Source organism: Empidonax traillii, unplaced genomic scaffold (genome assembly GCF_003031625.1).
Source record: "Empidonax traillii isolate 1590-97213 ecotype Southwest subspecies unplaced genomic scaffold, ASM303162v1 scaffold64:size1360303, whole genome shotgun sequence".
NCBI classification, from domain to species: Eukaryota; Metazoa; Chordata; class Aves; order Passeriformes; family Tyrannidae; genus Empidonax; species Empidonax traillii.
This window is the reverse complement of record NW_020955257.1, coordinates 966,627-991,258: the sequence shown is the minus strand read 5'-3', so window position 1 is coordinate 991,258 and position 24,632 is coordinate 966,627. Positions and strand designations below refer to the sequence as shown.

The 24,632-nt window shown below is 36.3% G+C and overlaps 1 protein-coding gene across 3 annotated transcripts in view; it reads left to right on the top strand.

Moving 5' to 3' along the window:
- ANKRD28 (ankyrin repeat domain 28) overlaps positions 1 to 24,632 on the top strand; it is a 120,962-nt gene that overhangs the window by 41,262 nt on the left and 55,068 nt on the right. Inside the window, exons 1-2 of one of the 3 annotated variants that reach the window (XM_027880066.1) lie at positions 2,549 to 4,039; positions 4,993 to 5,076. In XM_027880066.1, coding sequence (XP_027735867.1) covers positions 3,923 to 4,039; positions 4,993 to 5,076 — 201 coding nt within the window. In that variant the 5' untranslated portion in view covers positions 2,549 to 3,922. Of the gene's footprint in view, positions 1 to 2,548; positions 4,040 to 4,992; positions 5,077 to 24,632 lie in introns of those variants that run through there. The other 2 variants (XM_027880064.1, XM_027880065.1) reach the window with 2 other exon arrangements.

Genomic DNA, 24,632 nt, shown 5'->3' with positions numbered 1-24,632 from the left:
ATTACCTCTTCTCCCACACTAAAAGTTGTTAGTCTATATAATCTGCTGAAAAATTGAAGCCTTTGTTTGGTTTCTTTCAGTAGAATTGTGAATAGCTTTCAGTTTTTCTGATTAACTTGTAGGTAACATTAGAAACTGTACTTTGCACACCAGAGGATACCTTGGATGGGTTTTTTGCAGCTGAAAGAAGGGTTGATTAGGGATGGTGTTTGCACTGAGGTGAAGGCACAACTGTTGGCTGAAGGGAATGGGAGGGGGGAAATGCAACTTCATTGTGAGCAAAAATTAAATGTTTCTAGAACTGAGTTTTCCTTTGGTTATGGAAGTAATTGCACACATACAGCCCTAGCGTGAGAAGGGTTTTTTTGTTTGCTTACTTACATGGTTTAAATTGCTGTAGACATCAATATAATATTGACTCAGTTGTGTTGGTTCTCTTTCTAGTGCAAACTGTGACGTATTGGCTTTTAACTCTTTGACTGTAGTAATGTCACCATTCAAAAATGTGTTATGTTAGGCAAGATATGATATGTTAACTTGCTTTTGGAAATAGTTTTTTATATTTTATTTTAATAATATTTAACATTTCTAGAATAATTATCAGAGTGGTTTAAAATGTTCTGTTTCTTCTCAATTAACTGAGTGTGAAGACCTGTTCTTTTTTAAGTTAACTATTGAATTTCTAGCTGACTTTGGACCATTAATTGCCAAGGTCAAAAATGGACAATGTTCAGATCATTTGAAATAAATTGGGCATTATCTCTACCTAGCAATGTGTCCAATTGGTAATTCCAGCGAAAGCATATGGGACCCTTGGCCTTTGCTTACTGTATAAATGCACTGACTCTTCATTTACACCAAACATACAGGCTTAGCTGTAAAACCATTATCTGGCCTGTGTGTGTGTGTGTGTGTATTGTATGAAACCGAGGTATGGGGTTTGTCAGTATTTCGCTTGTAGACTTAAAATCTGACTTTTAATTATTTTAAAAATTTAAGCTTTAGTTATGCAAATAAGCTACAGTGTCTGTTCAGTAGGACATTTGTCACAAAGAGAAAGCAAACTATTATCTGTGGTGGAGTTGCTGTGTTGTGTAGCAGACAGTAGAGTGTTGCAGTAGCTGAGCCTTGAGGATGTCCATGTTTTTATTAAAACTGGTTCTTCTGTGGCCAAGAAGAACATGTCATATGTATTCATGTGAGTCTGTGTTATTTCTTTTTAATAAATGGTTGGAATGCTAGAACAAAGGAGTGTAGTGTACAAATAATTGGGTTTTTTGTAATGAAGACCAGAAGTATGAAATTTCAAAACAACTGGACTCCATGTAATGAACAGAATATCTTTATAAAGATGTTTGTTGTGATACTTGGGAAATTTTAATCTGAAATTTCATGGTGATTCAGAAACTGATGCTATATTCTGCCAGGCTAGGAGTCTTGAGCTCAGAGAGCCCTTAGCCAAGGTGCTCTTTTGCCCTTAAAAAACCTTCACCTGCATGAAGTACTGGGGGGACCAGGAGGGCATTTAAGCAATCAATTTTGTTGCAGTGAAGCTGTTGGAGACATTATTGCAAAAGAGAGTAATATGAGCTTTTCCTGCCCGTGACCCCCAAAGGTGGGAATTCAGTATGTCTATTTATATCCAAACCATTTAACACACCATTTAAACCTGTCTTTCTCTCTGCCTGGCTTCATATGTGAAACCTGAGTGCAAATACTTTATTGAAGAGCTATAAACTTGCTCACCATTGACAAATTCTGATCCTAGCAGCCACTGAAGGACATCAGAATTGCCTTTATGCTGCACAGCAGGAGCAAAAACCCTCCCTCTGTTCCTGTAACACTGAAGCTTACCCAGCAACTTTGACAGAAGCCATTTACATAATACACCCACAAGCCAGCACCGTTTAGGCAGACACAGGCTGAAGTATTTATTCAGCAAGTTGTACGGCTTTATATTTTACTTTATTATGATGGTATATTTTAATAATATTATTATATTCAAATTATACTTAATGTAATTTTTTTCAAGGGTATCTTTGTACTAGTTGCAAAAAACCGTGGCTTTGGTCGTTAATATCTGGCTTTTTAATAGTCAACCTATTGCTTTAAGATTTTACTTTTCATTTAATTTTCAGAGGATTTATGTGGGGAGATCTTTGTCTTCAATGAGTTAAGTGGGGACTGTTTTGCTGCTCTCACCGGTGCCATATGAAAGCAGTTAAAGTGCTGGAATTGTTTACTGCCTAAACTGTAGTTAGTCAGCAGAGCCAGTACACCACATTTCTTTGCGGCTTTCAGTGGAAAATATTAAACAGTCGCTCTTTCTTCAGTTATAGGATTTTTACGTTTTCAGCTGCGTTAGTCACCAAACTGGCGCAGCTATAACTGCAAAGACTGCCCCTCCCCCCAAAAAAGAAAAAGGCGCTTTTTTTTTTCGTGCCAGAGGAAGTTGCACTGGGAGCAGTGACTGGGTTCTCTGGTAAGTGTGACATGTGAGCATTACTAGGCATTTCACCCTGCCAGGCTGCAGTCGCTGCTCTCCGGGCTGCTGCTCAGGGGGAACGCTGCTGTGCCAGCGGCTTGTGCTCTGCTCCTACGGACTTGGAGAGCCGGGTTATTTTTTGAGCTTTGTGAGGCTGTTTGCTGATCGTATAATTCAATTTGTCAAGGAAAAAACCTGATAAGCAGAAGCTCTTGCTGAAGAGGAGAATCAGGTTGGCGCAGTGACAGATGTTCAAATAAAGAAGTTGGCTCAGAGAAGACGTACAGGGTCTGATTTTTTTTTTTTTCGTTTTTTTTTTTCCTCCCCCTCAATCTGAATGAAGACTATCATGGGAACTGCATTCACATGGTGATCAAAAGAAACACTTGAGTGATGAACTGCTTTTGCAGAAGTCGTCTAAGGCAGTAATTTGAGCTTTTGTGTGCGGTAGCTAGCTTGTTTTGCTGAAACATTCCTCCTCAACACTATTTCTGCCTTGCGAATTCCCTGCTGGAGAAGCCACAGCTACTGCCCGATGAAGGAAAAATGAATGCTCCGCATTGCTTGTGTCCCTGACGGAGTAACACCGGCTGCGTTGCTGTCGTTTGGGGAGGCTGGATTCCACCGGCAATATTATTCAAGGAGTTCATTGTCCCTGTGCTCTGACTCATCGCATGTAAATGTGCTGCAGCCGTGCTGCACGTTGCAGCTATTTTTCTTGCATGGGAAAGAATTATTTTCCTCTAAGCGGGTCCTGAATAGCTGCTGGAACCGAGATGCGTTTTTCTGGCTGGGCTGTTTGTGGCATTGAGAGAGGAAGCTGTAGAACGGCAGGATGAGCAGGGGGCGCGTTTATTTCCAGTCACCAGAGAGGCTGCGACGGCTGGTTTAAAACTGACCTTGCGGGAGTGGGGAATAGCTGCGGCCGCCTCTTTCGGGGCAATTGTTCCTTGTTCTGTCCTCGGTAGGACCGTCTCGTGTCTTCTGCAACAATGATTTCACTGTGGGGGTAGAAGGACGCTGTGGAAGTTGTGACATTAACAAAGACAAATTTGCTCGTGAAAGGACAGCTGTGTGCGACAGTGAGTGCTGTTCGAATGGAATTGGAGCTTGGGATATTTTTATCAGCTGTTCCACAGTTTCGTTGTTGTGGTTTCGATGCCTAGGGAATTTTTATTTTAAAAGCAACAACTTTTTTTCAGCGGTGTCTTGTACGTCTCAGGGGGCTTGAATCTGAAAAATGAAGTGTGAGGGGGAATTGGAATGTCCCTTTTTAAATGCAAATACACCAGCGGTAGCACTCGCAAGTTTGTGAGGGCAGGTGAAAACAGGTGAAAGTATTTCCTCTATGGTCCCTACTGCTATACCTGCGCTCTGGTTCCAAAAATACCACTGCTGGCATTTTTTTGTTTGCTTTTGCTTACTCAAACGGATCGAATGAGTCGAGTCTGTATTGTTGTTTTGGAGGAGGAGGAAGATGATTCTCCTACATTTATTTCCAATTTGCCTCAGGAAAATTTATCTTTACGTCCATCGCCCTCTGGAAATGTGCTGGTAAGGCATGTTGTTTGTTGGCATATTTCCTGCTTATGATGCTGTCGCAAATACCAATAGTTATTTTCCTAAGATTAGGCTGAATACATACAATGTTGAAACAAGACAAGGTTGTAAAAGCTGCCTATACTAAGGATGGAAAAAGCTGAAACTTAGTGGTAGAATTTTTATGTGCAAGGGTCTGTTCTTTTTCATGCAGCCTTATCTGTGGTGCAGCAATAACAGGTCTCAAGTCTTGTATAATAGCAGAGAGTTTTTAGAAGGCTTGGACAAATGTATTTGAAGTAAGTGGGTTTTCCCTGCTCTACTCCTCACTTCAGTGGTAAATCTATGCAGTAGCACTTTAGGAACAGATGTGATTATTGTATTGTAATAATATACTATGTTTCTTTTGAGAACTGATAGAGTATGTATTCAAGCAAGAGAAATTCTAAGCTAAAATAAAAATTAACATAAGTCACAATCTTGATATAACTTAGATTCAAGGTACGACTTTCTGGAATGATTAACACTAGGGACTATGCTTTTATTCCTTCAAATTATTTTATTTTGTCGACTGACTGACTTAAATCTTGCTAGCATACCTCAGCAGCTTTTCTTACTTACTAAGAAATCCTGCTATATTTAGTAGTAGATATGCCTCTGTGAATTTGTTACCATGCTTATCTGATGCACTTTGCTTTCCCACTCTGTCTAAACAAGTGAAAGACTTCCAGTAACTTTAGTCACTTGCTAATGTAAAAGGGGATTGTTTACTTATGCTATATAGAATTTGCAGCACGTAAGAACACCCCTAATGTCATTATGAGGCACTCTCTTTTCAGCTTTCTGAGCTGTTATAAGCTTGTGATTTCTCTCTTTTTTTTTTATTTTTTTTTGTCTTTTATATGTATTTCATTGACGTAGATTGTGTCTGTGTGTTTGAGGTTTATTCTGTGGTTTTTTTGTTTCAGCCACCATTGGTTCAAGCTATATTTAATGGAGATCCTGATGAAGTTCGAGCACTAATATTCAAGAAAGAAGATGTTAATTTTCAGGTAAAACCAAACATCAGTATCTTTGAATATGTTTTAATTTTGTTTTAGTATGGCCTTTAGCTGTACTAATCACTTTTAAACTGCTAATTCTTGAGCTATAAATTGATGTACTGAATAAAACCAGTACATACACTTAATAGTGGAAGCAGTAGTATAGCTTTGCAGGTTTGTGTTGGTAGTAAAGACCTAGTTCTATATTCTTTTCAAATGTTATTAAATGTTAGTTCTGCGGTGCTTGGGTAGCTGAAAAGTTTGTTTATACAGTTGCATCAGCCTAACTTACAGAAAGTTAGACTGGTTAAGTGTGATGCTGTGTAGACTTTGCTTCTTTTTAAATTGAATGAAGCATATAGTACACATTAGGCAATTATAAGAAAATAGTTTGGGGTTTCAGTAGGTAGGTTTGATAATGTATTTTAAAAAGGGGAGCCTAATGATTATATTAGTAAGAATGAGAAATTGCATTTGTATGTCCTATTTGTGGTGCTGCAAACTCAAGCACTGCAGATGTAAAAATTGTACTGAAATGCAGCTGAGGTTGTTCCATTTGGTGAAATTCAAGATTTGAACAACATACAGTTACTGTATTGCTATTAAAATTCGAATTCTAATGTTTGACACTATGCCATATAATATAGCATAAACTCTTTACATGGATTAGGAATTGCTTTGATTATTATAGCAGATTGGCACAAACCATTCAGGGCTTAACGCTGTATGTACTCTGTATGACCCTTATGTTTCTCTTCCAAATGCATCAGAACAAGGGTGATGTTAAAAGACAAAAGGCTAACATTTAGATGCTACCTAGTGGCCCATTTAAGACTGTGATAATTGTTTACACTTTCTTCTGGAAAGATGTAAACCAAAAGCAAATATTTAGTTTAGTGTGTCTATTTTGACATTTAAAAGCATTCTGCAGAATTTGTAGCTGAGCAATGCCAGCTGAAAAATCCCAGTGTAAGGGAGTCTTGAAGAGCTTGAGTAGGACCCTGTGCAAGGAAAGTTACTATCAAATCTAAAGTTTTGTGTGATAAGGTTGAACTTTTTTTTCTCTTTCAGTATTTTTGTATGTCCTTGAGCAAGATTGTATGATGAATTATATAATACCAAAATACTTAATGTTCTCCTTAGTTATGAGAACATTACCTTTGTATCTTTCTACATATGTATGCTCTGGTCACATTACCATTTTTATTTTTAAAAGGTGGATAGTCAGTATTGTTTCTTTATATTATCGATGTGTTAAAGTCAGATTTAGCATTCATAGCTCTGGAGCTTGTAAACAAAGTTAAGTTTAAAATCTTTCTACTTTTTTCTTTATTATCTATTAGAAAAACTTCTGCTGGATTTCAGTATGATTGTGTTAGTGGTTTTAGGGTTTATTCTTTCTCAAGTTTTGTCAAACAGTTTCAAATAAATAGGAAGTCAGCAGATGTGCTTAAATAGGAAAGCTTGTAGTTGCTTGCTGCCTTTGAAGAAAGTTACTTCATACTGCCAGGTAGTTGTATAGTAGGTGGAGTAGTCAAAATCTGGAGGGTTTTATGTTTTACTTATTTTTTATTAATTTCATTCTGTTTATACACCTTCCTTGAACAGAATACTAGTGCATTGTAGCCTAGTAACAGCCAAGGTGTGGTTGGAATCCATGCAGGACAAATATGTTATTTTTTCATAGCCACCTTCTTCAGCATTGGCAGATGCTTATCATGCATGAGCACTGGCTCACACTATGGCAATCCTAGTCCTACTACAGTATTTAATATTATATTTACGTTTATCCCTTAAATGCTCTTTGTTGGGCCTAAACAAGCATATGAATTTTCCCATTGTCTGGTAGAAATGAAGTAGACTGCCTAGTGGATTTTTCTTTGTGTCTGTCTGTGTGTGCATTTTGTTCTTTTCCTTGGGTTTTTCGTTGGTTGTGTGTACTTGGCTGGAAATAATACATCTCTGCATAGTCTAGATCCAAAGTTTTTTCCTGGAGTTATGTGTTAAAAATTGTTGTGGACAGAAGGAGGAGAAAACTGAAGAAAATGAAGTTATTCCTAGTTATTTATATTTCCTTAAAAAGAGAAGGATTATGATAAACTGTTTTTGACCATTGTGGATTGTATTAGACCAGTGTATGTGTCGGATTTTTTTCCACTTTGCTATCCAAGTACTTCAGTACAGTTGTTTGAATTCCAGACTCAGTCCCTCCAGTGCCTCTGCAGAGTCATTTCCCCCTCTCAAGAGCAACTAATTATTTTACAGTTTGTATGCTAATAGCTGAGATTCCTTCCATCCTCCCTTTCCTTCACATGGGCTGGACTCTGTAACTGGAGACCTAGCAGTGTTCTGTGAATTCATTTTGCCCAGAAGTGAACTGAAGATAGAGCTGTTGTACATCTTTGTTGTGACAGTGACATTTGTCTAGGAAAGTTGTTAGTGATGAAATGTGGGTATTTTTTTCCCTTCTGATATCATCCAGCTTAATTTATCTTCTTGTTTTTATGATATTATGTCTTTAACATTAATCACAATTGGCTTAATACTCTTTTAAAGCTAAGTGAGTTGAGTCTGTGCATTTGGCTTCCCAAAGCTAGGCTGTGGTAACTTTTTGATGTTATGGTAATATCTAAATATTGCATCCAGTTTGGGCTGTATTAGAGCATTATACTTAAAACAGATGATGTCTTCTACCATAGTGTTATATTTAGAGACATTCTGAAATGGGTGGTCTTTCATAGCATGAGTTGCTGTGTGCAACTGTAAGTTGATGTACAGATGGCAAATGGGCTATTTCAGGAAGAAGATTGTTCTCTGTCAATGCCACACCAGCCTCTTGAGTCACAGGCTCAGTTTAGTTTGAGAAAGTATATATTGTATTTTGTCTGCTGTTGTAATCTTTTGTGAAGAAAGAGCAAACTGAGTGTATCCCTGTCTGCTTAAACTGTGGTTCAAAAAGGCTTACCCTCTCTGCAAGATGGAAATGTGCAGCTTTTTATAGACAAAACTGATTTATAGGAACTTCGTTCAGTTGAATTGTTTGGAAGGTGAACTCTCCTGAGGCTTCAGTTAATGGAGAAAGGAGAAGGGAAGGGATTGCTTCTCCCTTCCCTTTCCCCAAGAAAGCTTGAGTAACTGTAGCTGCTTGTTTCATGAATCAGGCTTAAATCACACACATCCCATATGTCAAACTGGTCATAGTTTCTGTTATATGCATGGCGTTTGCTATGCTCTGAATGTGTGTGTATATATATGTTTAAAAAACTATTATTATTTCTTGGTACCATCCTGAGCTTTTGAGACTTGACAGAAAGGAAAATCTTGCATGATAATGGACACATTTAATATCTCTATTTGTTAATGGGGATCCTCAACATTTCCTGCTCTTGCTGATTAGATTAGTGTGGCTGGTTTGAATTTTATGTACTTCTCAGCAGTTAGTTTTAGCTAACTAAATCATTTCAGATTGCATTTTATAAATCAGGGTTGATTTGAGCTTTTTTTTGAAGATTTGGAGGCCTGTTACTGTTGTAAACTGTGCCATTTCTGTTTGTAATCAAAACTCCTACAATGTATGTTCAGTTTAAAAGATTGTGAAAATGGAATATTTCTTCTCGGGTATTTTTAAAGAATATAATTCTGTGGAGGGAAGACCAGTGCATTGTCAAAAACTGATTTGAAGTTTGCAAATCTGACTATTGAAGTGATTGTTCAAAATCAGAACAAGTTTTCCTTCTCTTAGACCTAAGACCTATTAGGATACTATTTTTTCCTAGGAAAACTGATAGTTTGGGTAATCCAATATGCAGTTTTTATAACCGCAATGCACTTGATCTTAGCTGAGGGGATAAACATCTGATCCTTTCTGGGACTGCTGTTGGTGTGTCCCTTGCTCTTCTCATGCTAAAGCCAAACAAGCACTCTTTTTGAAGGAATCCCAGGATCACACAGATCTCTCTCAATGTTCAGAAGTGCTCACTTTTCCTATTTAAAATAGTAATATTGACATATGTGGAAGTGATTTAAACATGAAACATCTGTATCTTACTATATATTGTGCTTTGTGACAGTAAAATAGATGGCACATTCTAAAGCTGCTTTATATGTGACTTGGTGTGTTTTTTCCAACATAAAATGTATTAATGGAAAGTGAAATTCCTCATATTGTACTGTTACAGCCATTGGTACCCTGTAGCCATCAGGGTTGTCTGTATGATTTTTATTCTGAACTCTTGGCCATTCAGCACAGCTCTTAATTTAATCTCTCTTTCCTGTAGTAAGTAACCACAAAGTAAAATAAAAATTCAGCTGTGTTACTATTTTGTGAAGAAGGGAATGAGAAAAACAAAACAACAGAATTAAATTATCTTTTGTGTGTCCTCCCTAATCCCCACCTGTATTAGACAGCAATTAAGTGTTGCCCATGAAGCCCGTGTTTTGTTGGTGGGATGGACGAGGCATATGATCCTGTAGCATCCAAGTGCAAGGTACAAACAGGAGAGCTAAGTTTGTGTGTCTGACTGGTATTTTGAGCAGTAGGGTTGCTGCGTGGATGACTGTTGCGGTTGAGATGTGGGCTCCATTCCCAGCCCTGCCAAATGTGGGCTTGCATAACTTCTTTGTGTTATTTGTGTAGTAGGAGGATGCTGCTGGATGTTGTTCTAGAGTAAAATACACATCTTGTTTGATTTCCTGTTGATTTTTTTGTTTGTTTATCTTACTCTGCAGGTCATTGCATATACTGAAAGAATAAGAAAATTGCTTTGTTAGTCTAGTGACAAGTCTAGGACTTGCATACAGCATCAGATCTGGGTGCTAGGAGTAGTTTATTGAGGGTGTCAACTATACTAGTAATTTAAAGATGAATAATGAAAAAATACAATTTAAAAAACAGTACAGAGTCTTTGTGATGGTAGTATTGGTCACCAAAGTACTAAAAGAGATTAAATTGAAAAAATAGGTAATAAATATATGGTCACGTGGCTTTCATCTTTATTCTTAACCTTGTCAGTTAAGTACTGGAGTAACAGCTTTTTCTCTGCATATTTGAGAGTGCAGTGTAGAAGAGGGAAGCCTGAATTACATGGCTACAATATAGAACATTCTACACAATTTAGTATGGTTCCATGTTCTGGTCATAGAAACAAATCCTGTACCTATTTGATACATTAAAAGAATTTTTTTATATGCCTTTGTGTGGAAAACTGTAATTGCTCTCTAATTCTCTCAGTGTAAAGAACCTTACATAAGTAAATATCATGGCCTTGCTTGAAAGCAAATAAACATAAATCCATAGTGTGTAATGAGGTAAAAATAATCATTAAGCATTTTCTTACCTTTGTGCTCATTATCTTTCTGTAGCCAAATAATTTACCAATTAATAATGTGGATATTTTGTGGTTTTTGTTTTTATAAAAAGCGTAAATGCATAAAACCGTAAGTGTAAATTCACTTCAGTTTGACTTATCTATGCCTCTAAAAACCTCTCTCTGTATAAATTGCCATGTGTAAAGTGTTTGAGCTATGCCTTTTGTCATCAGTCCTCATTGTTAGTGTAAGAATTTGGTGGTTGGGACAACTGGAAGAAATCAATCAAAACAGGTTAATACATGATGATTTTCAAATGGTGGAAGTTTATCTGCAGTACCATGTTTCTGTGCTTTTGGTGAGGGCAGGGTTCAGGGAGGGTGTTTTTAACAGGGAGTGAAAATAGTTTGAAGAACAGGGGAGAAAAATGACAGTTTTTTCTCAGAGATCTGCATGGGCCGGATAAAAGCAATGGGAGGACAGGCATGTCCAAATGGTACTCCTTTCCACTTCAGGAATGCTGTGACCATTGACCAAAAAAGGGTTTATTCATAATGGTTTGAGATTTGGTCCTCTCAGAGTGTGTTTGCAGGGAAATAATTTTCCAGGCCAATTCATCTATAATGCCTCTTGTTACTCGATAAAGCTTCTGGCAATCAGAGCAAAGCTTCCCTCTGGTTTTTGTACCTAAACTGGTGAGAATAAATAGGAGTTAAAAGCTAGTGTAATGTAGCAAAGGCTAAGCAGGAACTGTGCACAGTTTTTAGCTCTTCAGGCCGTGTTTCTGAAGGGGTGAGATTATGGGTTTGCTGACTAGTCTGTTTGTCCCAGATATGCCTCACACCCAGTGTTGGTAACTATTATGTCAGGTTCCTGCAGGCAAATTAGAGTATTTACGTGAAGGACTTTTTCACTGGCAGCTGAAGTTGGCAACAAGAGCTCACACTAACATATTTGTTACTGTGGAGCAGCATCTTGTTGTATTCCCTGGCAGGACAGACATAATGTTTGCTTTGCTGATTTGAATGTGGGGAGGAATTAAAAAGACATACAGAAAATAGTAAAATACTCTGACAAGCACAGGTTTTTTTATTTTTTTTAGTTCCTATTTTAATAGGTCAGGTTATGAACTTTTCAATTCTTAGCTGTGACCATTGCTAGAGAGTTTCGATCTGGTGTATGTTTTTTTTTCTGAAAGTATGGGTTACTTTTTTTAATTGGGTCTTTTTCTAATTTCCAATTGCAGGCAAGCATTTAATAAAAAGGCACTATAGTAATTATGAGTTGAACTATATAGACTGACACTGTGAAAGTGTAGTTGCATTAATATTTTGGAGGAGTACACAATTTAGACCTATTAAAATGAATTTTAAATTTAAGGTCTTCTTTCCAAAAATGTTGCAATAGCCTGAGTCTCTAATGATAGCAAAGAAGTATTTAGGTAAAAATGCTGACTTTTGAGGTATTAATACAGTGCATAGAAATATTTGAAAGTTTTCTTCTATATTGAGAACACTTTTTTTCTCAGATATAATCAGAATAAAGACAAATTTAGTTTCCCGTCTTTTATAGAGTGCTTTTTATAGCTCATGTGATTCTTAACATTTATATCTTCACATTTCAGCAATCAAATCTAGAAGAAAAATTATTTTTAGGTAACTTGCTAGGTTTCTGTATTATTTATCTATTTAAAATTCTGTTCAACATTGAAACTGGGGTTTTTTTCCCCCAGAAAGGTTTCTGCTTGGATGACTATAATTTGAAATCTGTTTTTATTTTCAATTTGGAGTGTAGCAGATTTAGGGGATAAAATTACAGGTACGTGTGAGTTTGAAAGACTTTTTAACATGGTAAGAACATAGGATGTGTTATAACTTAAAGAGTTTGGTACTAGTAATTTTAATTCAGTTTCATCCTTTGCATTATTAAGAACAGTGATTCCCTGTAAGTTTTCCTGCAAATAAGAACTCTATATCGAAAGAAGACATATATACAAGTATATGCCTATATGTAAGTGCATACCAGTTATATATAAAATGTGAGTTTATATATAATTTTTTTAAAGTGTGGTTTTATGAATTAATATTAGGGTGGTGTGCTACTCAGGCTAACTAATCTAGTGTTAACAACAGAAGGCATATAAAGAAGGGACAGAGAGAACAGTCCTTTGAAGTAACAGCAGGAGGTCAGAGAAGAAATAAAACATTCCTGTATAAACAAACACTAATAAAGAGAATTCCTCCAGTAAAATACACTGCTGAGAAACACAGGCCTTTACTCAGGGCAGCAGCTGCTGCCTGGCAGCCTCTGCCTGGAGCCCAGCTTCAGGTGCTGGAGAAGAGGCCAAGAGGTCCCATATTGGGCAAATGGAGGCCTGTGAGACCTCAGAAAGAGCAGGTGAACTCAGGATGGGCATAAGTCACAAACCAAGCTCTGTGTACCTTCAGACCCTTTATCTGACTTCTTACTGAAGGATTTTTATTACCCATCTAAATAACAATAATTATACCTATCTCTTGCTCAGAACAGATCTCTAATAAGAACTGAGGTGCTGTAATTAGATAGAGGCATTTAAAATAGTTGATGGCTTTATTTAATTTGATATGTTTTCATTTTGGGCGAGGTAAATGTAAATATAGTTTTCAAATGTATGGGAGAGAAGAAAACAAGTATGTAATCTCAGAGACTAATGGTGGTGCTCATCTTCTCTATCCTGCTTGCCCACAGACTTCTAATAAAATAAAGTTCTAGAGCAAAAGCAAGAAATTTCTTTCTCCTTAAACCTTTCCTTGGACTTATGTCCAATGTGCATGTCAATGCTTTCTGCTTCTAGTTAGTCTCTGTACTAAACTTTCTAAATGTTTCCACCACAATCAGGAACCCCCATTTCCTGTGTGATCAATCTGATGAAATGATGAGTCATATGAGACTCTCCTGCTTTATAACATGTCCACTTAATTGAAATTTCTTTGTATCTGAAAAACAGAAGGAAGATTCTGTGAAGAATTCTGTTTTTGGAGAGAGTGTTTGTGGTCTTGTGCAGGCAGGACCAGGTTGTGGCTGCTCAGAACTACCTGCCGTGGATCAGGTTTTAATGAAGTATTTTGTATTCAGGAAAGTCTAGAAATTGGTTTTAGAAGGGCATTTAGTGAATAGTACAGACCAATGTGTGTGGTGTTCTATTAAGAGGACACAAAGCTTGTAAAACACTTTGCCACTAAACAAAGTCAGGTTTTAATGAGGTATTTTTAAAGTAAGAAGTGGAGTTCTGCAGTACCATATGGGAATGTCCAGGGATTGTTTGGGTCAGGAATTACTAAGTTCTTAATAACATGAATGTTCATGTTATGTATCTGAAGAGATAAGAGGAAACTTTGCTGCAGGGAATGTAGGGAAGCTTTTTCTACAGGAAAACTGCTTCTGCTTCTGAAGGATTGGATATTAGGCTGTTTGATCCATTGATCCGAAGCCTGACTGATTCCAGAAATGGAGAACTTAAGAGGCTAATTCTTCCAGTTGTAGAGGAAACTTGCTGCCACTTGTGTATTGTAAACAGTATCCACCAACTACTCAAAGAAGATTTAAATTCATTATATAAATTATTTACTGTAACTTAACTTTAAAGTTGTGGATTTCCTGTTCATTAGTGTGGAATGTTTTTCAAACATGTAATCTGTAATGATTAATCAGATATTTTATTTTTTTTTTTAGTGGTTTAGAGTGAATCATCTTTTTCAGCCTCAATATAAAGTGCATCCAAATGGTGTTGAGCTCCTCTTCTGGTGTAGAAATAGATTCAGGATGTTTTAAATACAAATCTGCATAATTAGGCATTATTCTTCAGAACTGAAATGCTTAATGAGAGAAACCTGCCAGTTCTAAGAGGAATAATTCCTTGCTTCATGTCAGTAACACTGTAATAAGCCTCTGCAAATGAGATTTTCAGATATATTGAGTTATCACTCCTATTACAGTGATACAAACAAACCTTCAACAGAGCTATGGGATAATCTGACTAACATCAGCAAATTGCTACTCAGTACAGTGGCTTTTGTGGACAGTAGCTCTCAAAAAGTTACCATTGCAAAGGGTAGGACTCTCTGAAAAGAATATTGTGCTTACACATGGCATGGTGCTGCCTTGTACAGGTAATGAGAATTATTCTTTAGAGACTTCGGTATGAATTAATATTAGGGTGGTGTGCTACTCAGGCTAACATATCCTCCTTCTCATCAGGACTAGTGAGCTCGCCTAGTACTATGCTAATGTGGTTTTACTGTTTGCTAAACTGGGCAAAAGAGCTTGGATGTCTGCATGGCAATGTTTTACTGTATTGGCTGAACATTGAATTTCTTTTACAGTAATTGGGGATTTGAGAGACAGGTTTTGTTTCAGCCGCTGTTATTTCTTTAACATTGAGAAATTGTAGATGTAGAGTGCCATGAATAATTAGTTCAAATTTAAAAGTGTTTTAAAAATTTTGTGTTTGAGTCTCCAGTATGATTCTTCGTGATAATGATTTTGTAGATCATGTCTAATTTGCCATTTTACTTTTAGTGATTACTGCTTAAGATTGTAACCTTCAAAGCATAATTAAAGTTCTGCATTTCCTGCTGCTTTTACAAAATAAGCTAGAGGCGAGGTCTTGAATAGTTAGAGCTTACTGGAGTTACTCCTGCCAGTTGCTGTGCCTGACATGCAAAGGACTGGTGTTTGAGAACAGAACATCCCCACAGAAAGAGCAGAGAAAAGAAAAAAAAGTTCAATAGACTTAATGTGTATTAGCTTCCACATGGACACAGTCCTTAAAAAATGCCTTACTGGTAAAAGCAAGATAGGATTTGAATTTACAGATTATTTGCAGTAATTTTCTAGGAGAAAACTCTTTATGCATATGCAACATACCTTTGAACAAGACAATGTTCTCCACTTTGTAAATCTGTCTTACATATCTACTGTGGAATATCTAATATGCTATCAATAAACATAATTTCCTTTGTCTAGTTTGGTCCTTCATGGCTCTAGATGAGGTAGGTATACATTTTAAGTTCCTTACATCTACTTCAATAAAGGGTGGATGTATATCAAAAATGGTGAAAAGAAAGTGTTTCTCATTTGTTTCTGGGTGATGTAGGAAGGGCTACACCATAAATGCCCAAGGAGGAGGGTTCTTGCTTGCTGTTGGTAGGATCTGAAAAGGCTTGGACTGGTGTCAGGTGAAATGAACTGGAAAGTCATTGCAATGAGATCTTGCTGAAGAGTGTGCCCCAAATGTTCACATACAATGTCTGTCTGGATTATGAAGTTTGAGGGGCTATTTTCTCAGGCCTATGATATCAGCCTGTGCCTTTCTGTCTCTAAAACCTGTGAAATTCTGTTCTCTTTTCAGTCTTTTAAAATCCTACTTTATTATTATCCTTCCTGATAATTTACTTAATTTCAGTTTTTATTTACGTGAAATACTAGTTATATACATATGTATATATGTAATTATGGTAACTTATAAATTACATGATGCTGACTTACTATCTCAAAGGAGTGCAAATGTCCTGCCTTAGTAGCTGCTAGCTCTTCCTCTAATGACAGTGATCTTCTAAGCTTATCCTGTGTCCACTTAGCCTAAGAAGTAGTCCAAGTAAGATACTATGATCCTAAAGTAGGCAGAAGTTTTAGAAGAGTTTTTATCCTCACTAGCAGAGGCTTTCTGTTGGGTTTCTTTTGGGATCAGTGTGGGGGGACCTTTCATTTTCTGTTGTAGACCCTTATTGGGTGGAAGTTTTTCTTACTCTTGATTTTACTCTCATTCTTCAGAGTAGATGTATTCTGCAGGATTTTTCTTGCCTCTGTATTAGCACAGATTGTGTTATATGCTATTTTGAGTTCCTTCCTTAACAGAAGGACTTTGCGTATGGCAACTAGATGACCTTACTTTATGAAGCTGTTTAATGTAACACACACTAAGAAAATGTTTTGGCTTGCTCCAAGAAGAGGTGTCAACACTATAGACCTGAAAACCACATCTTTTCCTGTCAGCAAGACAATGCAGTTAGTGAGACAGTTATCTGTTTTACGTGGGACTTTGTCATTCGAGCACTTGCCTTTGCATTGAAAAGGGCAGAAACTCCAGCTTTTGTGAACAAAAGTGCCAGTGGCCTGAACGTAATGTGCTGGATTTAAACTGTGTTGGAGATGTGCATACCTTACCTAGTGTGGTGTGTGATCTTTCACTGGAGCATAAACAGAGCCTGTATTGTACTGTTTTCTCTCTTGGCATGTTTTCTTATTTGTGTCCTCAAACATTACAGATAGATGACACTGTAAGGCGAGGCAGTCAGTGTCCCTCGTGCAGCTCACTCTGCAAGCACAGGCTGGGTTACGTAACGTGCTCCACATCACTGGACTTTCATTATGGAAAATCCATTGTTTTCTCATACTGTTTTATTTTTTTCAGAAATAGTTTCACAATTAATCGTTTTCCTTCCCAGCAACTGCATTCTGATTCAAAGCTGGGGTTTTCTTCTGCTATATATACACCAGGTAAACGTTTACAAATCATACACTTGGCATTTGGGAAGGGTAAAGCCAAAGGAAAATATTTTTAACGATATATTATTGGTTTGAGTTTTGGAGTTTTTTGTGGTTTTTTTTTTTTTTTTGGGGGGGGGTTATATATAGCTGAGTTCTGAACATTGTAAAGATTTTGTTTTTTAATTTCAATTTTTTTTTTTTTTGCTCTCTTCCCCACAGTGATCTGGTATATCAATTAATAGCCTTGGTACTAAAGATTGCTCTATTTTTATTCCAGAGTTAAAGTAAGGAAAATGCATCCAAAAAGTTTCAGCTACACTGCGAGATCAAGTTGCTCTTACCAAAGAGTATACAGAATAGCTCTTTATTCATTCCATGTATTGGGCAAGAATTCAGTAACCTTTAGTAGTAATAAATGGGACCAAATTCTTGATGTTGGAACTTTCAGTGAAAAGGAGCAGCTCACAAAACCTGCTCAGTTATTCAGATCCTTATCCAATACCCAATTGAATGCTTGAATTCACCCACAAGGAATTCTAGCCTTTGTAATTTAGCCAAAAACATTTATATGTTATGTAAAAACATCTACATAGTATGTAAAAATGTTATATAGGCATTTTTATAGAACAAGCACCTAGGTCCAGCTTTTCTTGTAAGCTGTGCTTGTTCAGTACATGGGCTCTAAAACCTGACCAGCAGAATTTTAATGGCAACGTTACAAAACCTGCAGGGAACATAAAGGTTAAAGAGTATGAGAAGACATTTATTTCAAAAAAGCACCCTGACTTAGTGTTTTCAAAAAAAAAGAAAAATTAAAGATAGATGCTTTAGAAGTGAATTACTTGGAAGTGGGAAAATACAGAGGTGTTTAGTTGTTTCGAAATTTTGCTTCTTGAAATATTTGACTACAAGTCAAAAAATCTTCTTGCTGTGTATCTCTCTAGTTGTGAGAAATAAGGATGAAATGTCTACCAGAACTCCTCAAAATAACTTGTATTTTTTTGAGTGTATGTTTAAATGAGAAATTTTTACTCTCATTTTTTGGTTAAGAGTTTAGCTGGCTGTGAGGCCCAGCAACCATAATCTTAGATGGAGTTTGAAGCTCAATAGCTCTTCCTTGCTCTAGATGTGACTCACTTTTCTTCATTTTTGTGTGTCTTTCCTTTGGGACCACTCTTTTAAGAGGACAGGGCTTCAAACAGTTACACCTGAATGATGTTTTGTGCCGAATTTTTGTGATGTAAGACAGCTAGCATTTTAAGTTAACTCTTCTTATCAGAAGATGTCTGGAATAGTGTTATTTAACAACATGAATGGTGCTTAACTTCTGGTTCCTTTTTTACCGATCTTTTTTCGGAGAGTAGTATCAAATTATGTTTAAAATTGCACTTCCCTGAGTTGCTATGGACATGAAAATTTGCAATTCAATAAAAGTTAAAATAGCAAACTTCCTCCTGCCCTCTTCCCGTCAAGTTGTTCTACTGAATGCCAATATTAAAGACTAGATTGTCTCTCAGACAAGGGTAGTTTGGCATCTAATGTTTTCTCATGTAACTTGGACTCTTGATATTCTTTATGCAATTTTTATAAAAAGGTATTTTCAGATGTTACTTAAAAATACTAGAAAGATACAAGTGAGCTGTCTTGTTTCCATAAAGTAATTTTTAATAAGAAGTGGTTGAATGAAGGTTAATATTCAAATATAATGTCACTATCATAATCATATATATATATATATAAATGATATTTTCTCTGTGAAAGTTTAATTTTAAATGATTCCCACCAGATTACTTTTAGTGTTCAGGCATTTTAGACATGAACCAAACTTTCAATGTACTTTTTATTTTTAGGTTTTTATGTTGTGTATGAATTGTATGTAATAGTTGAGTAAGGATAGAGGTTTTTATCAGTTTTAGTGTTATTATTTGAAGAGAAACAAAATGGGAATGAATAGGAAGTAAATTATTTTCCATGGATTTTAGTACTGTTGTGTGAACTTGAGCTTTAAATTCGGTCACAGAAATTCTGTTTTAAAAATACCTAGAGGCATCAGGGTAAACAAGGAATTGCAGAGGATGTCCAGACAGCAAAGCCATGCAATGGCAATTCTTTCTTGCCTCCTCCTTGGTGAGGATTCTCATTTGTGGGCATGTAATGTGCAATGGTGTACAAACAGATAGTGTTACTCTGCTCTCTTCTAGAAAAAGGTAAAACTCAGATGTTTGACCTGCCTTTTTTCTGTAAAATCTTAAATACTCCCCCAGTTTTGTGTTAGGGAAGAAATACGATTGCCTGGCATGTTCCAATAGTCAGAAAAGGAAAGAACAGTTGTTCAGTTATGAAATGCCTTATGATTGGTCACTGTTGTTATAGACTCTAGAACTTCAGTTTGGCATGTATCTGTGATACTTATTTTTTTCCCTCTAAGACTTTCACCATGGCAGACACCCTGTAGTCCCAGGGAAAGAGGATTACTGACCAAGGTCCATTCTGTTGTTCTTGTTTGTTCATTTCTCATAGTGGAAATGTGAATATGGCTCGATAATTTTTTATAGCCAAATTTCTTAGCCTTTTATCATTGCCATAAGTAATGAAAAAAAATTAGATCAGATTTTTTTATTTCTGTATGTTTTAATGCCACTCAGCACGAGCTTCCTCCTTCTGCCCATTCACCCAGACAAATTAAACTTCCATCCAGTTTCTAAAATATGCCTATATTCAAAAGCTATCCATTTGCAGTTGCTGAGTATTTGATTTTGATATTTGGACAATCAGATTTTGGAGAGGACAGTTAGTGTCTCCGTTGCAACTATACAGCTAATAGTCTTTTCTTCTAACATGCTAGAAGTACAGTGCTTGCTGGTTGCTTTATGTGTCACTGTAGATCCACTAAAAATTACTTACTACGAGATTTTGGGTTTTATTTTTGTTCCTTATGGCAATTTAAAAAATTGTGAGTTTGTGCTCTTGAGAGGCATGCATGCTTAGAAGGACTTATGTTCAGGTAAACTTTTGATCTTTCCCAAAGCAGTGCTCTTATGGCATTTTCTAGGTGCTTTGTAGTTCTCTTCTGACTTATATTTTATTTTCTATTGTATACCTACCTCTGCCATCCACTCTTTTTAAGGTCTCTGCAAGCTCACAGTGCCACAAGTGGCACTCAAGTAATGTAGTGGTTCAGTGCATGATGTGATATTTTTGATTATTCTTGTTGTTATTATTATGTAAAATCAAGCCAAAGAGCTATTAAATTCACTATTAAATTGTTAGTGAAGATCTTAACTAGAAACAACACTGGGTTTAGCAGATTACAGCTGATGTTACCCCTGTTGCTAAAGCCACTTTCTTTTCTTGTTCTTTATAAGAAAGGTCTATCAAGTCATTGGTCACTGCTGTCTTAATGAGCAAGAGGGCAAAGGTTCCTCCCCATTTGTTTTGTGACTGATTGGAGGTCTGGATTTGCTCTTCCCTAGGAGATGGCATGAAGAACATATGCCTTGAAATGTAATGTGTAATGATAAAGTCTTACTAGTGAAAGTTTTATACTGGGCTTTCAAAAAATGTTTCTTTCAAATGCAGTACAAGTGTTCATAGAAATAGTCACATGAGCATTAGTTCAAGAAATTAATAAAGTCAGCATGACAAATTAATCCTTTCAACTACGATGTATCTATTATTTGGCCTCAAAGGATATATTGTGGTTAGCTATGTAATACCTGTTATTGCTGTGTTTACTGGCATGCTTTCGTCCCATTTTTAAGCATGCAGAAGACCATTAGTATAGTTTTTTAGCTTGCTCTCTGTATTGGATATACATCTTAAATTTGAAATATGGTGGGAAAATAGAGGTCTGCTTCCAAAAATATGTTTAACAAAATCAGTTAGAAATGTGTCAATTTTTGACAATGAAAAGTTCTGAGAATTGACTTAAGAAATACTGGGGAGAAATCCACATAAATAGCAAATGAATTACACTCAAGGTAGGGCAAAGATACCAAATGAATTTGTCACAGAATTACAAGTTTCAAAAGCATAGTACTGTTATAAGTAAATGAAATTAGGCTGAAATATAATAATAAAAATTTATTGAAGATTTATGAAAAATGCAAATAAGCAAAACAGCGCGCTGGGTGCCCGGGGAGGCCTCTGCTCCACTCACGGCACGCAAACGCAGTAAACAAAACCAGGAACTTTTATCCCCTTATCAGTTCCCCTCCCATAGTCACTTGTTATCCTTCTATTGGATCCGAGTTTGCAGGTCTGGTTCTGGTTGGCTTCCCTGCAGGCCTGTTTCGGTTGCCAGGTGCTTTCCTTTCCATAGTTTTAATTAGTCCTTGCTTAGTGTGTAGGTATTTCCAGATGTCCATCTTGGACACTGTGTCGCTCTCGTTCTTGACCCTTTGATTCTTGTCCTTCCCTTCATTACTTTATGCGTGTGCTAGGAGACAATAAGCTTTTTGTAAAAGTAAGATACAAAATACTTATTCAGCTAGGCACAATAATTTGTCTTTCCAGCTTAAGAACTGCAAGCTACATGACTATCAGTTTGCAATGTTGACAGATTAATGAATCATTCTGCAACTTACAGTCTCCCAACCTTAACAGAACATTGATTATAATAACATATATATGTGTATAAGAATATAACATGCAATACAATTTAATGAGTAAACAACTACTACTAATTTGATGAGTAAATTTAAACTACTACTACTAATTTATTACAGTATTTAATCTTTTTCTTATTGTTTAAGTTCATTAATTTTCAGATTCTAGTTATGTGTTTTTAAGACACTATTGTGATTGAACATACTTCCAAAGAGTTAGTGACCTGGTTTGTAGAATTAAGTACCTAAAGTAGACTTTTGAGAAGTTTAAAGTTGAAATGTAAAGCCAAATATTTAAATATGTTCTTTTTTTCTGTGTGGAGTAACAAAGAAGTTCAGTTAGAGTATAGAGTTATTCAACCAGATGAAATGATAATTCTAAAATCTGCAGCTATAGTTCAGTGTTCTGGTGACTCCCAAGTGTAGCACTGGGGCTTTGCACAGGGAGAGATCCCTGTGGTACTGGACACTGTCAAAGAATGGGAAATACTTTGTCATCGTGTTCTTAAACATTATCTGTGAACCCAGGAGTTGCCCATTGTTCTGCTTGAAAAGTCCTGTTTTTCTAACCTAACTGAAAAATGCACTAAGTGTTATATTTAAAAATCATTTCACTTAAAAGGAGTGTTTATTAAAGCTACTACAGGGTATGTTGGAATTGAAACTCGTTCAAGATTTATGATCGTGTATTTAGGGTTGATTTCTGCCAGGAACAGATGGCACTGGAAGCAGACAGCTGACAAGTTATACAGCACAAAACACCTATTAAATGATATTTTGTAAGTGTGATTATGAAATAATGAGAGTATTTTAAAGTGTTATTGCAAAATTTGGTTTTGAAGAGCAGATAGGCTAAAGAGGAGTTTTTGTAAAGGAGTTTTCCAGAAAGTATTTTAATTCAAAGATTTTGGATCGGTAGATGTTGAACTATTTGAAGGGCAAAATGAATTTTATATTCTAATATGCTCTTGGGAAAGCTATGGACTCGTTACAGCAATCTTACTGGATATGCATGGGATAAGAAATCTGCCTTTAAGGCATCTAGCTCCTTAAAACTCTCTGTACTTTTAAGTAGTTACTCTAAGTCAATTGCTGAGATAGCAAACCAGGAATAAATAAAAAACAAAGCAAAAGAAAACAGGAATAAATTGATGTGTCCCAAAGGACACTTACTTCTTTGAAAAGAGGTAGGTTTGAAACCTGTGTCTTTAAATTAGCACAAGTTTGTCCACTGTACAAGTTTTGATCCGTGAAATAACCAGTGAAGCAATTAAAGCTTCTGGTTTAGGTAAAATGAAACAAAGGTGGCCTTATGATGGTTCTAGGTTAGTAGAGTTTATTAAGAACTCACAATACCACTATCCATGTCACCTTATTCCGGATTTGGGTTTAATGGGGTCATAAGACCTTCTGTGAATTTCTCATGTTCTAATCCTTATACAAACTCCTGCATAGAGAAAATGTTTGGCAAACTTGATAAAGGGGAGTACTGCAAATGGAAGGATTATGTATTTTTCATGTAATGCAATCCAAAGGCAAATATAAACATGATGATGGGCATTTTGTGACACAGAACTATCTGAATACTGATTCCTTAAGGACTGAGCCCTTTTATTGCTTTTTGGTTTGTTGACAGCATTGACCAATATCTGGAATTAAACTTGGGAGTTTCTTATTGGGAATATAAATTTCTTTGTTGTTTCTACTGGAAACAACGAGTTTGAAAAAGTGGAAAGTTCTCTTTCAACTATGTAAAACCTGCCTAAGGCAATTAGATCTGTTTTCTTTCTACCATTACAGCTGATTTAGGGTTGTGATTTAGTCCTATTTGCCTTGCAAATTTTTGAGTTGGAAAATGAAGATGGCACAACACTTGCTTTTCCGAGTTGTTAAATACTGCCACAACACTGTGATATTTGGAATTAAATAGTACCAACAGTGTTAGATTTTATATGTTGTGTAACAGTGACTTTTATGTACAAAACCCCTTCTCTGTTGAAATCTTTCTTTTAAAGTCATTTAAATTTATGAAACTTAGGGAAGAATACTATGGTCAGAATTTATATTGGTATGATATCTCAGTGCTTTATATTAGTATGATATGTCAGTGCTGTAAGATGTCTGCTTCTAAGGTTCTTTGTAAAAGCTGAAAGCTTTCTTAGTGTTATTTAATGTAATCCTTCATATGCAGTAGTTTATATTTGCAGATGAAATTTGGTCATCCAATTATTGCTGTTTCTTAATAAAAAGTAGTTTGTATAGTGGTACTTCAGTAGCTTTTAAAATATAGAATTCTCTTTCATTTTAGTCAAATTTCATTTATTAAAATTCACTAAGAAAATGTAAGACTTCATTTGGAACAAAATGAGAATGAGAGGTTGCTGATTGCAGCATTTCTGCTTTTGTAACAAGTTCTGAAAATCATTTTTTTAAATACTAAACCTAAAACTTTCACACAGAGAAGTTAAATTTAAAAAAAATTGTTTAGAAACATCAAAAAAAAGTGAGCTGTGAAACTTGAGGGAAAAGAAAGGTCAGGGCTTCTGTCAAAGCACCCTCAGCATTCGGAATATTTGTGGTTGTTAGATACCCTGGGGCTTGAGATTGCTGAAATACCAAACTCTGGAGGTGACCCAGAAGATGACAAGCCCTGAGCATCCCAGCACCGCAGAGAGTAGGGACATCTCCATCAACTTCCTGAATAAGTAAACTTCCAGTTTGTACTCCTGGCTGCAGAACTAGGAGTTTTGCTTTGAGTCTTTTCAAGTTTTCAGTTTAAGAGCAGCAGAACTGAAATATATGCATGACTGGAATCTCACAGCTTGGAAACAGGAGCAGTGGAGTGGAAATGTTGCTTGTGTTTAAGCTGCTTTTGTGTTTGCATCTTGATGGTTTCAGGATGCTCAATGGCTTTTTTAACTGAGGTTGGGTTTTTCGGAGAAGCATGTCTGACATTTGGACCTTGAATGTTTCAGGAAAAATATATTTGGATCTTAGTGATTAGTGTATTTCTAGAAAACAACTCCCTTCTGTCCAGTGTTTTATTGGAAGATTTCCAATTCCTGTCTCATTACTTCTGTCACTGAGATGTTGAAAACTGAAAAAAAATCCCAAAACAAAGAA